The 13,850-nt window shown below is 41.0% G+C and overlaps 1 protein-coding gene across 1 annotated transcript in view; it reads right to left on the bottom strand.

Annotated features, from left to right (window-relative positions):
• The window catches only part of LOC101651407 (zinc finger protein 850), a 61,762-nt gene extending 54,857 nt beyond the window's left edge, over positions 1-6,905 (bottom strand). Inside the window, exons 1-4 of the mRNA XM_045284677.1 lie at positions 6,835-6,905; positions 5,769-5,850; positions 2,294-2,420; positions 1,829-1,924 (exon numbers count right to left, since the gene is read on the bottom strand). Of these exons, the coding sequence (XP_045140612.1) occupies positions 1,829-1,924; positions 2,294-2,420; positions 5,769-5,801 (256 nt within the window). The 5' untranslated portion in view covers positions 5,802-5,850; positions 6,835-6,905. The remainder of the gene's footprint in view (positions 1-1,828; positions 1,925-2,293; positions 2,421-5,768; positions 5,851-6,834) is intronic.
• Between the last annotated feature and the right edge of the window lie 6,945 nt (positions 6,906-13,850).

The raw sequence follows: 13,850 nt of genomic DNA, 5'->3' as shown, positions 1-13,850 counted from the left end.
TCTTTCCTACCCACTCTCCCTCTACGCTCCCAGTATCGCCACTCACATCACTGGTCTTGAAGGGATCATCCGCCCTGGATTCCCTGTATTTCCAGTTCCTATATGTACCAGTGTACATCCTCTGGTCTAGCCAGACTTGCAAGGTAGAACAATCTCTATGTTAAGCAAATAATTCAAGAAGCTGGACCATATGAAGAAGAACATAGCATCAGAATCAAAGAAAGACTCATTAATTGTCTGAAATATGCAGACGACACAGTTTTGCTTATTGAGAGTCAACAGAACGGGAAACACTATGAAAGACTACAGCAGTATGGATTACACCTCAGCTTAAAAAAATGCAAAACAATCCTCAAATGGACTATATAAGCAACATGATAATGGGAAAAAAGATGAAAGTTGTCAAAGTTTTCATTTTACTTAGCTCCACAATCAAGCTCCACTCAAAGCCAAGCTCACTGCCATCGAGTCAATGTTGACTCACAGTGATCCCTGTGGGTTTCTGACGGTAACTGTTGATGAGATTAGAAAGCCCCCTCTTTCCCTGTGGAGCTACTGGTGGTTTCAAGTGTCAACTGTGCAGATGCAGGCCAACAGGTAAACACTAAGCCAGCAGGCCCATGGGAGCAGCAGTCAATAAATCATATGATGTATTGCAAGAGACACGTCAGCAGACTTCTTTAAAGTGTTCAAAAGCAAAGATGTCAGTCTGAAGCTAAAGGTGCACCCGGCACATGCCATAGCATTTTCAATTGTCTCACATGTATGCAAACATTGGACAATGAGTAAGGAAAAAGAATCAATGATTTTTAATTACGGTGTCAGTAAACATACTAGATCTACCATGTACTACAAGAACAACAACCAAATCTGTCTTGGAAGAAGTATAGGCAGAATGCGCTATAGAAGTGAGGGTGGCAAGACTTCATCTCACATACTTTGGTCATGGAAGGACCAATCCCTGGATGAGGACACCGTGTTTACCAGAGGGTCAGCGAAAAGGAAGACAGCCTTTAATGAGATGAACAGAATAGCAGCTGCAACAAGGCCTGAACCACAGCAGCGATTGTGACGCTGGAGCAGGACTGAACACACTTCTGTGCACAGAGTCTCTGTCTCTATGGATTGGAACCAACTTGATGACACTGATCAACAATAGCAAGTGTGCTCGTGTGCATTTGTTTATTTTTAAAACTTAGCGTCATGTCTACATCATGTCACTGCGTACCTCTGGAGAGGAGAGACTGGAACTGAGAAAGATTGAACGCCGGGCTTTCATTTTATGCTTCAGACAGCACTGCTTTTTACATTTTTGAACCCTGGGCACATTGATATTAATTACTGTTGATACTTTTGTTTTTTTAAACTCTCAAAAGAAAATCTAGTTCATGTGATTTTAAAAACACTCATGAAAGAGGAACTTATGAGAGGAAGATGTAATATCCCCCCAAAAGGTGAACAATTAATTAGTAATGTGAAAGATGTTTTTAGTGATAAAAATCAGTTCAAGCTATTAAAGGAACATAATTTAAGTAAATGATCAATCCAGTCAAAACAAGAAAAAATAAATAGAAGATCTAAGAGTCACAAATATATTCTGTACTCGTTACAAGTGAAATTTGACTACAGTGTAACTGTACTAGCAGAAATCAATTCTCCCTCTGAATCTGTGGGCCAAAGAGTCAAAAAGAGAGAGGAACCATGCCCTTCTCAGTGGTTCCCACGGGGCCAACACATCACGGAGGTTTTCCGGCTAGCGTCTCCTTCTCCTGAGGCATCCAGGCCATCACCATACACTTTACCCGTTTCCCATCACTGTGCCACTCACCTTGACGGACCCCTTGAGAAACGGCTTTATCCACCATCCAGGGATCTTCCCCTTGCTGTAGCTGGGAGATGACCTTTGGTTTGGAAAACGGAATCCCTGTGCATGAAAGAGAAACTGAGTACAGGTTGCAGGCATGAGCAGCCACCTTGCCCTCAGACACAGCCTGAGTCTCCAGTCCAAGTTTGCTCTGAAATGGGCTTAAAATCAGGTATCCAGAGAGGTGGTGAGAGGGATGGTCCTGGCTGTGCTTACCTCTGCGCTAGAACCCTCCAGAGTGAGAGGAGCTAAGGGAGCAGGGGACAGGAAAAGAGCATTAGAGATGCCCACCATCAACGCTACCACGCTGCCATCTATCCCAGCCGCTGAAAGGAGCAGTTACCAGCATGATGAGCCCAAATGCACACCTTGGAAAAGTCACAAGGATGTTCCCAAAGTAGATTCTGCATCACATGGGAAGCTCCTTACCCAGTGAGACCAGGTTGCTGTAGTTCTCCAGCATCACCTCTCGGTACAGGGCCTTTTGAGCAGGGTCCAGGTGTCCCCATTCTTCCTGGCTGAAGAACACGGCCACATCCTTGAACATCACAAACTTCTGTAATGAAAAGCCATTCCTGCTCATCAAAAGCCATACCAACAACGAGCTGGACCACAGTGATAACACCAGTATCTCAGTGTTTCAAGCCAAGTATGAGGGGGCTTCAAAACATCCATGGAAAAACTACACTACCTTTCAATACCACTTTTCCATAGACTTATTGAAGCTCCCTCGTATTTCCTGGCCATTTCTCAGTTAACTGGGCACATGTTTACTATTACCTACTGTGAATGAAGAAAAACCGTGCCCTCAGAAAGTTTAAGTTCAATAACCAGACAAGATGAGCACTTGAGACTATTAAACAAAACCAGAATGGTAGACGACCTAGAACTTTAGACTTGGAAGTGTACAATCACCCACACAAATTTATTTTACTGCTGAGAATATAAGATCCTGGTTTTAGAAAGAGGCTCTTGCACAATGCGGAGGGTGAGATGGGAAACCACTGGCTTGCCTAGGAAGACTATCATTACCTTGGGCCATCTCCAGGCCTGGAAGAGAAGACCCTGACGGAGTAAAAGGAAGCTCTGATAATGGCCCAGATATGGCCTTGCAGGAGAGGATAAAAGTCGTAGGCTCTACATCCTGGCAACAAGAGGCAGCTGAGAGGGCAGCAGTCAGGGCTCTTCCTTTGCCCCCAGGAAGGCTTGACACTACCTCCTGCCTGTTTCACTGGACTACAAGCCACTTCCATTAAACTAATGACCCCTTTCCTGTCCTTATTAAAGATCATTGTGTTAAAACACCAAAAGAAAAACTTAGGAAAGACTAATAAACAGAAGGAAAATATATTCCAATCTAATTTACTTTCACCACCAGAAACACATTTTGTTAACTTTTTGCCGTATGTCCTTTCAGACTTGTTACACCTAAATATTAAGTTCTGTACTTAAAACAGAAATATCATCAAATTACAGATAACTGGATCTACTCCAATATTTAAAACTTATAGCCCAGTATGTCACTGTATAGATGAACCAATTTATTTAACTGATCTTCTACTGGTGGACCTATAGATTGTGTCGACTTTCTCATTACCATAAAAATGTTGGGCGGAATGTTCCTGTCCATCAACAGCCAAATGTGCAGAGCTTGCTTCTATAGGATACAGCTTGAGAGGGATAAGTGTTAGGTCACAGCTCACTTTATCTTTACCGTGCCCAAGGTAGGGGCTGCCCGGCTGATCACAACTCATGGCTACCCCAGGCACAATGGAACAAAATGCTCCCTGGCCCCGAGCCATCCTTATGATCAGGTGCAGACCAGATTGTTGTGATGCATCTTTTCAATGGCTGATTTTCAGAAGTAGATTCTGTAAATCTTAGTTCATTCTAGAAACTCTGCTGAAATCTGTTCAGTATCAAAGCAAATGCAAGCCTCTATTGACAGATGGTAGCTGTACATGTGGTACATTGGCCAGAAATTGAACCTGGGCTCTGGCACGGAAGGCAAGAATTTTACAACCAAACCACCACTGCCAGAGGTCAAAACCAAATCCATTGCTGTTGAGTCAATGCTGACCCATGTCAACTCTATGCCTTACAGTGGACAAGTGCTCTATGAGAGTTTCTTGGCTAAAATTGGTATGGAAAACATTACCAAGCCTTTCTTCTGTGGCACTGCCAGGTGCGCGTAGACCACTGACTTTTCAGTCAATAGTTGAGAATAAACTGTTACGACCACCCAGAAACTCATCGCCTAAGTCCCCATCAGTGGTGTAACTATAATTGGTATCACCCCACAGACCTCTTCCCACACTAGATCATATAGTATCCTCAGTAATGTTTTATGTACTAATATTACTCATAAATCACAATTCCTGTATATCACTCCTTTTCTTTTAATCTCTACTTCATTCTCAAAAGCAGTTCATTATAAGCTCACAAATACCGATTACAATATGGTAGGTAAAACACCAGAAAACTTGACAAAGTCGGCAACTATACAAACACCGGCACCAATGAAACAATAGTGCAGTGTCGATGAACCCATGTGATTCTGTCACTGTAATTGAGTAATGGTGACATCTCTGACCAGAGCCAGTTAAAAGACTGAAAAAGTAAATTAGTATAGTTTTAGCCATGTAGGTATATCGATACAAATACACTGGGCTTATGAAAAATGTTTTTATTGCTATAACTTCTAGGGGTACTTTTAGAAAAAATAAGTATATTTTGGCTTCAACATTGCACAATTTGATACGTAGTCATTTTGGTGTCTGCCCCTGGTGACTGTGCTACTTTGCATGGTCTGTATTCACTGCAGTCCTCTAGAGATGCCACTGTCTCCTACCTATCAAAGTTACAGAGTAAGTTCCTGGTGAGGACGGGGTACAAAGGTGAAGAAATCACCTAGGGAGAGTGCTCCTCTTTGAATCTGTGCCTAAGCTGGGGCTTGAGGATGGCCTGTTTACCACTTCCATGAACCTGTTTCAGTGTAAGCTGAAAGTCGCTCCAGTGATAGGGTCTTCCCCATACCACACGAGTGGGGAGTGAGCTGCTCTTTCTTAGTTCTTCTGAGGAAATCCTCCAGACCTTTTCCATGTCCCTTACATTGGTGATCTGAAGGTCCCTGGTGGCGTAGTGAGTCACTCGTTGGGTTGCTAACCACAAGGTTAGCAGTTCAAAACCACCAGCTGCTCCATGGGAGAAAAATGTGACTTTTTACTCCCATAAATAGTTACTGTCTCAAAACCCACAGGGGCAGTTCTACCCTGTCCTCTACAGTCAATAAGTCAAAATCAACTGGATGGCAAGGAGTTTGGTGATCCCAAGTCCATGGTGGGCAAAGTTAGTGCCTTTATTCTTTGTGTCCCTGGGATCAGGAAGGAAGTATGCACTGGGTTGTTAAGGGAGTGGTCAGCTCAAAATAACCAGTTGTCCCATGGGAGAAGGATGAGGCAGTCTGCTTTTATAAATATTTACGGCCTCAGAAGCCTTTGGGAGAGGTTTGACTCTGTCCTACAGGGTTGTGTTGGGTCAGAATCAACTTAATGGCAGTGGGTTTGGCTTTGGGTTCTATGTCTTGCCCTCAATGAGGCAAACAAACACCTCAGCTCCCTGGTCCTCACAAAGTTCTAGTGTGGCAGTGAGTACTGGTTGAAAACCTTTTCAAAGTCTGCAAGTACTTAACAGAGTGGAGAATTCACAATGAGACTAGAGCTGGAGCAAGGGGCATGATTTCCTTCAAGAGTTCTCGATCTATCTGGCTCGGGAGAAAGATGAGGCTGTTAGATCCCATAAGGAAGCCCTGTATAAGACCGCTGAGTTTGAATCAACTCAGTCAACGGTGAGTTTGGTTTTCGGTTGAACTAGAAGGCAATTCAGGAAAGCAGCCTCCACTCACCTGAGTTTGGGCTGGCAGTAATCTTGTGGCCATTTCTCCCTCCCCTTGGCCCTCTCAGTGAAGGGTGGTGTGCTGAGATCACCTGGAATGGAGAAAGAAGCTGTGGGGGCCCTGTGCCTCATCAGGCTGGATCTCCACAATCACTAAGCACCTAGCAGAGAGGGACGCCAGTGTGATGGTAGCCCTGGGATTCAAGGGCCTTGCAACCAAAATCTGGAAGTGAGGACAGCAAGCATACTCCCAGCCACTGGGTCAGCTACCTCCTACCAGCTGTTTATGATACAGATTCTGAACGTAGATTATAACCAGAGGGCTGCATTATGACAGAGTAAAGGACAGATAGCCACGCGGGGCTATCAGAGTTGTTAAGTGAATGAGCTAAGTAAGATATAAACATTCCATATATCTATCTCCATTGACTATTTCTAAGGGGTAGGGGGTAATCCGCATTTGAAGAATTGGTGTCCTTTTAAAAAAGTAGTCAATCGAAAGCACTCTTTTCTTCTTCATGGAAGTTCTGTTTTCTTTATGAAATAAAGTATCAAGGGTGCTTAAACACGGAAACAAACGCTGCCCCAAAGGGAAAGGGTCATTGGCTAGAAGTGACCTGAAATTTTAAAGAAAATGGAAGACACTTAGCAAGTGGGCAAAATTATCCTTACCCACAGTTGAGTGACTTCACGAGTCACTAGGAAACCACCGCCAAACAAGCTAGGGCGGCAATACCAAAATAAAAGTTTAAACGGGGGTGGGGGGACGCGAAAAGCCGAGAGCATCCTCTCCCGCAGAGTGCATCCTTCCAGAGTTCAAGAACCCCAACCCAGACAGAGTTCTTTGTAACCTGTTCCTTGGGGCCCATGCTCCAGGAAACTGGCCAGAGCTGCGGGTCCAGGGCTCTGGTGGAGGCAGCGCCCTCTGGGCGTCCGTGGAGGGCTCCCCGGGCAACGCCCTCCAGGGCCGCGTCCACCTGCCGAGGCCGCAGTGGCACGCACAGCGGTCGGCAGCCTGCCCTGGACTCCGCCGTGGGAGCGGCACGTCCCGGGTCAGCCGCCCCGCCAGCCGGTACCTGGGTCGGCCGCGTAGGGGACGCGGAGGTGCTGGCAGTCCTGGAGACGTGGGGAACACCTGGCGCCGGTACCCTAGGCACTCCCGCCTCCGAGCCGCCGGGCAGAACTGCGCCTGCACTCCGGAGAACCACGGGGTCCCGCGGCCGAGAGGCAAGCCTGGTCCTCTGAACTACATTTCCCAGGTGATGCTGCAGCACGGTTGCCTACGGAGCCCGAGAGGAGCCAAACCAAGGCAGGCTGGAGAAAACGGCGTTTACAGGGAGTAAGGGGCGTGGAAGTGGCAGAGTGTACTGGCTGGAGTTCCCGCCGCGTCTCCTCTTGCGCGCCCACGTTTTCCTTAATTATAATGACTATGATAAAAAGAAAAGTGGACATGCACTTAAAAATAGGAAACTGTCCCTGATGGCGCAATGGTTAATCACTCAGCTGCTAATTGAAAGGTTGGAATGTATCCAGTGGGTCCGTGGTGAACTGTTTCCATAAAGATTACCGCCCAGGAAATCTGCCACAGGAGATTTCTGCAGTGGTGAGATTAAAGGAATTCGCAACCTTTTCGCTGCCCTAATGATTGTTTTAAGTTTTAAAAAATGATATACCAAAAGGTATTATTTTAAAAAGATATCAAAAGCGTATTATTTCATACACGTAAATAACAACAATAAAAGAGATGCACAAAACTAGATTGTTAAAAGAAATTGTTTTAAAATATTAATGAAACAATATTAAATAACATCTGACACAACCAAAACGGAACCATCTTCCACTGTTGGTGTGGGATCCCATTCCTTTAGAGGCAGACCAATTAGACACAGTCATTGTGTTTGATATGTTAGAAACAGGCAACTTCTCTGAAAGTATATATTACGCTTATCTTTGAAAAACTCCTTTCAACTTCTGCTGAACTTACAGAAATTGTTCTGACAATATTTTTAGCTCTTTGAACAGTTTCAGGAATTGCAAATCCACTCAAAATATCTTGTGGGAATTTAGGTCAGAGCAGAGCTGAAACGAACGACAGCGTGTCCCCCTCTGGTTGGTCCGCACTTGTTCTCTTAGGTGTTCGCTCACGGAAGTAACATGCAAGGGAATAAAAATGTAGTATTTCATCAAAAGCATCACAAGTTCTATAAAATGACTTAGTAAATATTACAAGCATAATTCCTTCTAGTTTTTTCTACCTATTGCTGGAATTAACATTGTTATTGGTGCTTAGAATACATTGTTACAAAGATGAACGTTAAAAAAGAGTACGAAATGTAAATTAGTGATTTCCACATTGGGCAGCTGCCCATTTTTGAGAACACCCTGATTACAAGTGCTATTTTAACAACTGGTTTGCCGAACTCAATGAAAAAATTAGGTTTCAGTTCTGCCGAACCGGTGTGAGCCGGCTGAATCTCATCACTGGATTTTTGTGAATTTAAATTGATTTGATGACACTTGGCAACAATACCCACTCACTGCAGATTATTATTCGGTGATGAGAAAGAACTGTTACAACTATATTACAGATTTTTTAAATTAAAAAAGCATATAAGTTTTGTAATCTATAAAATATCTTTTAGTTATCCACGTTGAATTAAAAAAAGCATAAACGCAGTATTTACCTTTTCATGACATGCATTGCTTATTTAAAAAATAACTTTCATTAATTAAAACCTGACTTCCAACTTATTGTTTGCTCTATGGCAGGCACTAAATGTAGCAATTAACTTGGCTCAAAAAGTGTTCGATAAATATAAACACTTTAAAATCCGATATTTCCGTTGACAAAGGATCCTTAAAGGTAGAAATAAAGGGATGAATTACGATAGTCAAGGCAAATCATTAGAAAACAGAACAAACTGTCAACAGGCCCATTTCAATTCACAGAGTCTTTAGGACAGGGTAGAACTGCCTCTGTGGGTTTCTGAGACTGTAACTCTGCATTGGAATAGAAAGCCTCATCTTTCTCCTGAAGGCAAATAACAGGAAGAATAAATTAGATTATGATGCCACAATAAAACAAGTATCATTTGAAATAAAAATAATCAAACTGGACTATAGGATGCTGTATGTTGATAAAAATAAATCAATACAAAACAAAGATATAACAGTTGTGAACTGTTAGTGAAAGACCCATGTAACAATGAGATTTGAAGTAAAAGCAAGGGGGCAGATTGGGTATATATAATTCTCTCCTTTTCTCTCTGTTCCGTAATCTTCCTTAAAATAACAAAACTATAACACGTGTATATTCAGTGTTGAGCATAATGATTGGGGAAAGAACACACACACAGATTTAGATGAAATTTCAGAGCTCTAAAGATAGAGAATCATAAAAGTTATCATTAAAAAATACAAGTAGATAACCTATGTATTAGTTGTGATAAGTAGAGTAAGATAAAGCTGTTCAAGTGGACTAAAATGTAAGGGTGTGATAAGAAATTGTCCCCTCTTACCTTAAGCAAACAAAGAGAACAACATCAAAGCCAGAAAGAATATATAAAATGTTAAAGACACAAGACATCAAACAACAAATACCATGAGCTTCTGAAAAACAGGAAACAAAAGAAGCCTTACAACTGTCCTAGCGTTTGGTTTTGGCAGGTTAATCCTGGGGGCGTGCCGCTCCAGAGGTGGTGGCCGTTGTCACTCTGTGCTGTCCAGGGCCTATCCGGTCTCATAGCGACTCTGTGTACAAGACAAGCGAACACTGCCCAGTCCTGCAGCTCGCTGCTGTTTGGATATTTCAGCCCCTTGGTGTAGCCACTGTGACAGGCCATCGCATTGAGGGTGTTCATGTTTGCTGACCTGCAATCCCTTCTGAGAACATGTCCAAAGCACATGAGCAAAGTTTCACCATCCTTGCTTCCAAGGACCATTCTGATTGCACTTCTTCCAAAACGAATCAGTCATTGTTCTGGCAGTCCCTGGTATGTTAAAACTTTACTCCACAATTTTGCTTTTTGCCTTTACTTCAAGCAGATCATACTTCATTATGGCAAGATGATATATAATGAGAATGACGTTTTACCTCTATGCCATTCTTATGTTAAAAAGCAGAATAAAATAAAATAACTCCATCCTAATTGTGGTGTAGTGGTTATGTGTTGGGCTGAGAGCCACATGGTGGGCAGTTCAAAACGACCAGCAACTCCGTGGGACAAAGACAAGGCTTTCTACTCTCTTAAACAGTGATAGTTTAACAGTTATAGTGACTATGTGCCAGCATCAACTCAATGGCGGTGAGTTTTGATTTTAATTGTGTGAAAATATCAGAAAATCCCCAATAGAGGAGCATTCTAAAAAAAATGCCTGACTTTTACTCCTCAAAACTGCCCAGGTCATCCAAATAAGGAAAGTCTGAGAACTCCCCACCCAAGGGAGCCTATAGGAGGCTTGACACAGGCAAAGCGGCCTCTTGGATGGGCTCCCGGAACAGAAGGGGAATATGAGGTCTGCTTTCAAAAGGAAACAGAAGGCCACATTGACGGATGCTCTGATTGCTGAGGAAGGTCGCAAAGTCACTGAGCAGAGTGTACCACAAACAGACGGAAAGGAAAGGGAAGACACAGCAATCACTCTCATGCAAACCCCTTTGTGACAAGACGCATATTAACCACAGACTCACTTAGTTTACCCTGTGTCGAGAATTGAACTTTACCTAAAGTAATCTGAGTTTTTGCCCTTGTTTCCTGAGAACACGATTGAGATAAGTTTGTTGTATTTAGATGAAAGGAGGCTAATCAGTTCTCATGGGCCACCAGGGATCCTTGGGAAGGAAGCAACAAACACATGATTTAATTAGATATACTAAGGCTAGCCAAATGGGTAATTTTGTACTTTGTATTGTCTCTTTCTCCTCCTTAAAAGCTTGCTGAAACTAGCCAACAATAAGCCCTCCTATTTTTCTCAAGGGTGAAGTCTACTTATATGCATGCAGACTGCCGTCATTTCTTTATCCTTTGATTAGTTTGACAGTTGAAAGCTAAAAAAGTCCTTAAAACACATGGTCCTTGGCTGATAATAATTTATTCATCTTGGCATAGAAAGTTGTGAGACATGCACTCAGGGGAAACTAAATGAGGCTTATACGGGAGCTCGCTGTACTATCTGCAACATTTCTGAAAGTTTAGAATGACTAGAATACAATTATTTAAAAATGAAATCTAGTGAAATACGAAAATTACTCTATTTTTAAGCAAATTATACTATATGTGTTTAGATAGCATGATTGGCATCTTTTATTTGAAAACAATTTTCATTTAATTTTCTCTTCTGTTTTAAAATGATTTATAGTCTTTATTCCTCTGCTTCTCTTTTAATATTAAAGAGGGAGAAATGAAAGCGATTTAGAAGTGGACCAAAAAGATTACAGGGGGATCTGTTTTAGAGCATCCTTCTTGACTAAGCCCCTTTCTTGGCTGTTTCAGCCTCTCATTGCCTTTCAGCTATTTGACACTTCCAAAAGGTATAGAAGATTGATTAAAAATACCAATAGTTCTATTCCAAACAGATATAATTAAGTTGTGCCTGGTGAAATGCAATTGATTATCACCCCATGAATAGAACCTCTATGTATCTGATTGCACATTTTTCAGCATTTATTTGCCTATGCATGTGTGTCATTCTTTGAATTTTCCTGTGAACAGATTTTAAAATCTTACCAGCAGTTCCCTCATTGGTTAATGAGCTATGAATATATTTTAATGATTTTAAAATTTTCTTTAAATTTTTGTATCAGTTTTATCATACATGTTTTACACATCTTCTAATTTTGTTGATAATATTTCATAATATTCAGAGGCTAAAAATACTTTTGTCATTTGAATACAATATTGTCTGTGTTATTTATGCCATTGAGGAAAACATAGAAAGTTATTTTTTTTGAAATCAAAAGATAATTTTATTGGGGGCTCTTACAACTCTTATAACAATCCATACATCAATTTTATCAAGCATATTTGTATGCTTGATGTATCCATACATCAATTTTATGAAGCATATGTTGCCATCATTATTTTCTAAACATCTGCTTTCTTTTTAAAAAAAACACACTAATTTTATTGGGGGTTCTTACAGTTCTTATCACAATCCATGCATACATTAATTGTGTCGAGCACATTTGTACATATGCTGCCATCATCATTTTCAAAACATTTTCTTCTACTTGAGCCCTTGGCAGACAGATCTTGTTGGTCCATTTGCAGACCAACCAGATGTAAAATATTTCTTATGTCAGTTATTTTTAATCAATAAATTATTTAAAATTATAAATACATATTAATTCAATAGACTAACATGATATTTGATTTCTACATGATATTTTCAAAATATGGCAAATTGGAGAAATAACTTCTCATGAGAGAGGAAACTGAGAATAGAGAATGAAAGATTTGTAGAGACTTTAATTTTTGCCTAAGGAATACAAGTTTCCATAGTGATGTTTCAGACAAAAACTACAAGTATGTTTAAAACAAAAGCAAAACATTTTTGTGAAAATGGTTTGTGAAAGAGGAAACACAGAGTCAAGTAGCTCCAGCAATTTGCTCTGAAAGACAGTATTACAGAAGTTAATAAAGCTAACACCCACAAACTGGTGTGTATTTGGAGTATTTTCTGATTGGATGACATGTATAAAGCTGCAGAGGGCCGGTCCACCTAGTGCTTGACTTAATTCCCTTTTGCAAAAGGGAGTTTCGGGTGACAAAATATGGTTGGTTATGAATTTCTTAGAAACAGTTTATGACTACAAGTATTTTCTCGATATAAAGAGTGTGTAAATGTATGGACAAAGATGAACAAACATTCTAGTTTGGAGAAGGTTCTGAGGGTGTGGCTTAACCACTATAGTCACACATTTTACACACTTCTTCACAATAAATAATCTCTACTTAATAGTCAACATATCTAACCACAAAATTGAATTCAAATGTGCCAAACAAAAACCAGCAAAACCTATTTTCCTGTTGCAAACTTCTTGTGTCTATGCCAAATTTTGCAAGAACAACAATAAAATGACAAACAGTGCTTTTAATGAAAGAGAATCTCTCCTGATAAGAATAATAAAATAAAATCAGGTGGCCTCAGTTAGGAGTTTTTAGTCAAACCAAGTCCCCAATTTTGAAATACTCTTCTCAATTTCTCCCATTTGATTAAGAATTCCTAGAGTAATTTGATGAATACACTAAAGAGTACTTTTCTTCTGCATCAACTTTATTTTCACCTTAAATTACAATTCTAATCTTCAGGGTCAGTTGTTCTTCACATCTATCTAATTGAGTTCTGTTACCCCAAAGGGGATTTTCTTATTCAAGGCTTTACGTTCTATAGATGGCTGCTTGTTACACATATTTAAACCCTCAAACACTGTTGGACTGGCCTGGGTGTCATTGGACAACGAGGTGGGCAGCATCACAGAATTTTCAACATATGAAGACTCTTCATGGTTTTACATTGTGGGGGAGTTAGTAGAGCAAGGTCAAATGGAAAAGAACATTTACTAGACAAAAGATTTCTAAATTCATGTAAAGCCTTTTTTGAGTATGTACTCAGGCTATTTCACATGTGTCTGGAGTCATTTAAATGATATTTTGTTCATGATTAAGGTTAACTACTTTGGTACAGAGTTGGTTGATGCCATACAGAAAAATTTAAGTAAACAGAGGAAAATAACAAAAAGAAGAGTACTTAACCTGGTTTGGGTTTTAGAGTATAAGCGGGGAGCTGACAGCTTTTGGAAACCAGTTAAACATGTCAAAAGGAGGAGAACTGTCTTCAGGCCATTGATGTGTCAAGCGCCTGTTGGTACACTTTTCAGCTTCTGGACCTACTTGCTTACAGGTGCTAATCCAGGTAGAACATGGAGTTTTGGCTATAGCACTGAAGAATTCTCATTGTACTAAGAGAGGATTCACAGCAATTTTATTATGTAACAGAGCCCTGGTGGCCAGTGAGTTATGCATTGAGTGGCCAACCTCAAGGTCAGCAGTTTGAAACTACCAGTTACTCTGTGGGGGAAAGATGAAGCTTT

This window comes from Echinops telfairi, unplaced genomic scaffold (genome assembly GCF_000313985.2).
Source record: "Echinops telfairi isolate 266 unplaced genomic scaffold, ASM31398v2 ScPeMD7_7469;HRSCAF=8507_0, whole genome shotgun sequence".
Classification (NCBI taxonomy): domain Eukaryota; kingdom Metazoa; phylum Chordata; class Mammalia; order Afrosoricida; family Tenrecidae; genus Echinops; species Echinops telfairi.
Note: the sequence above shows the minus strand (reverse complement) of the source record. Positions and strands in the feature narration are given on the sequence as shown.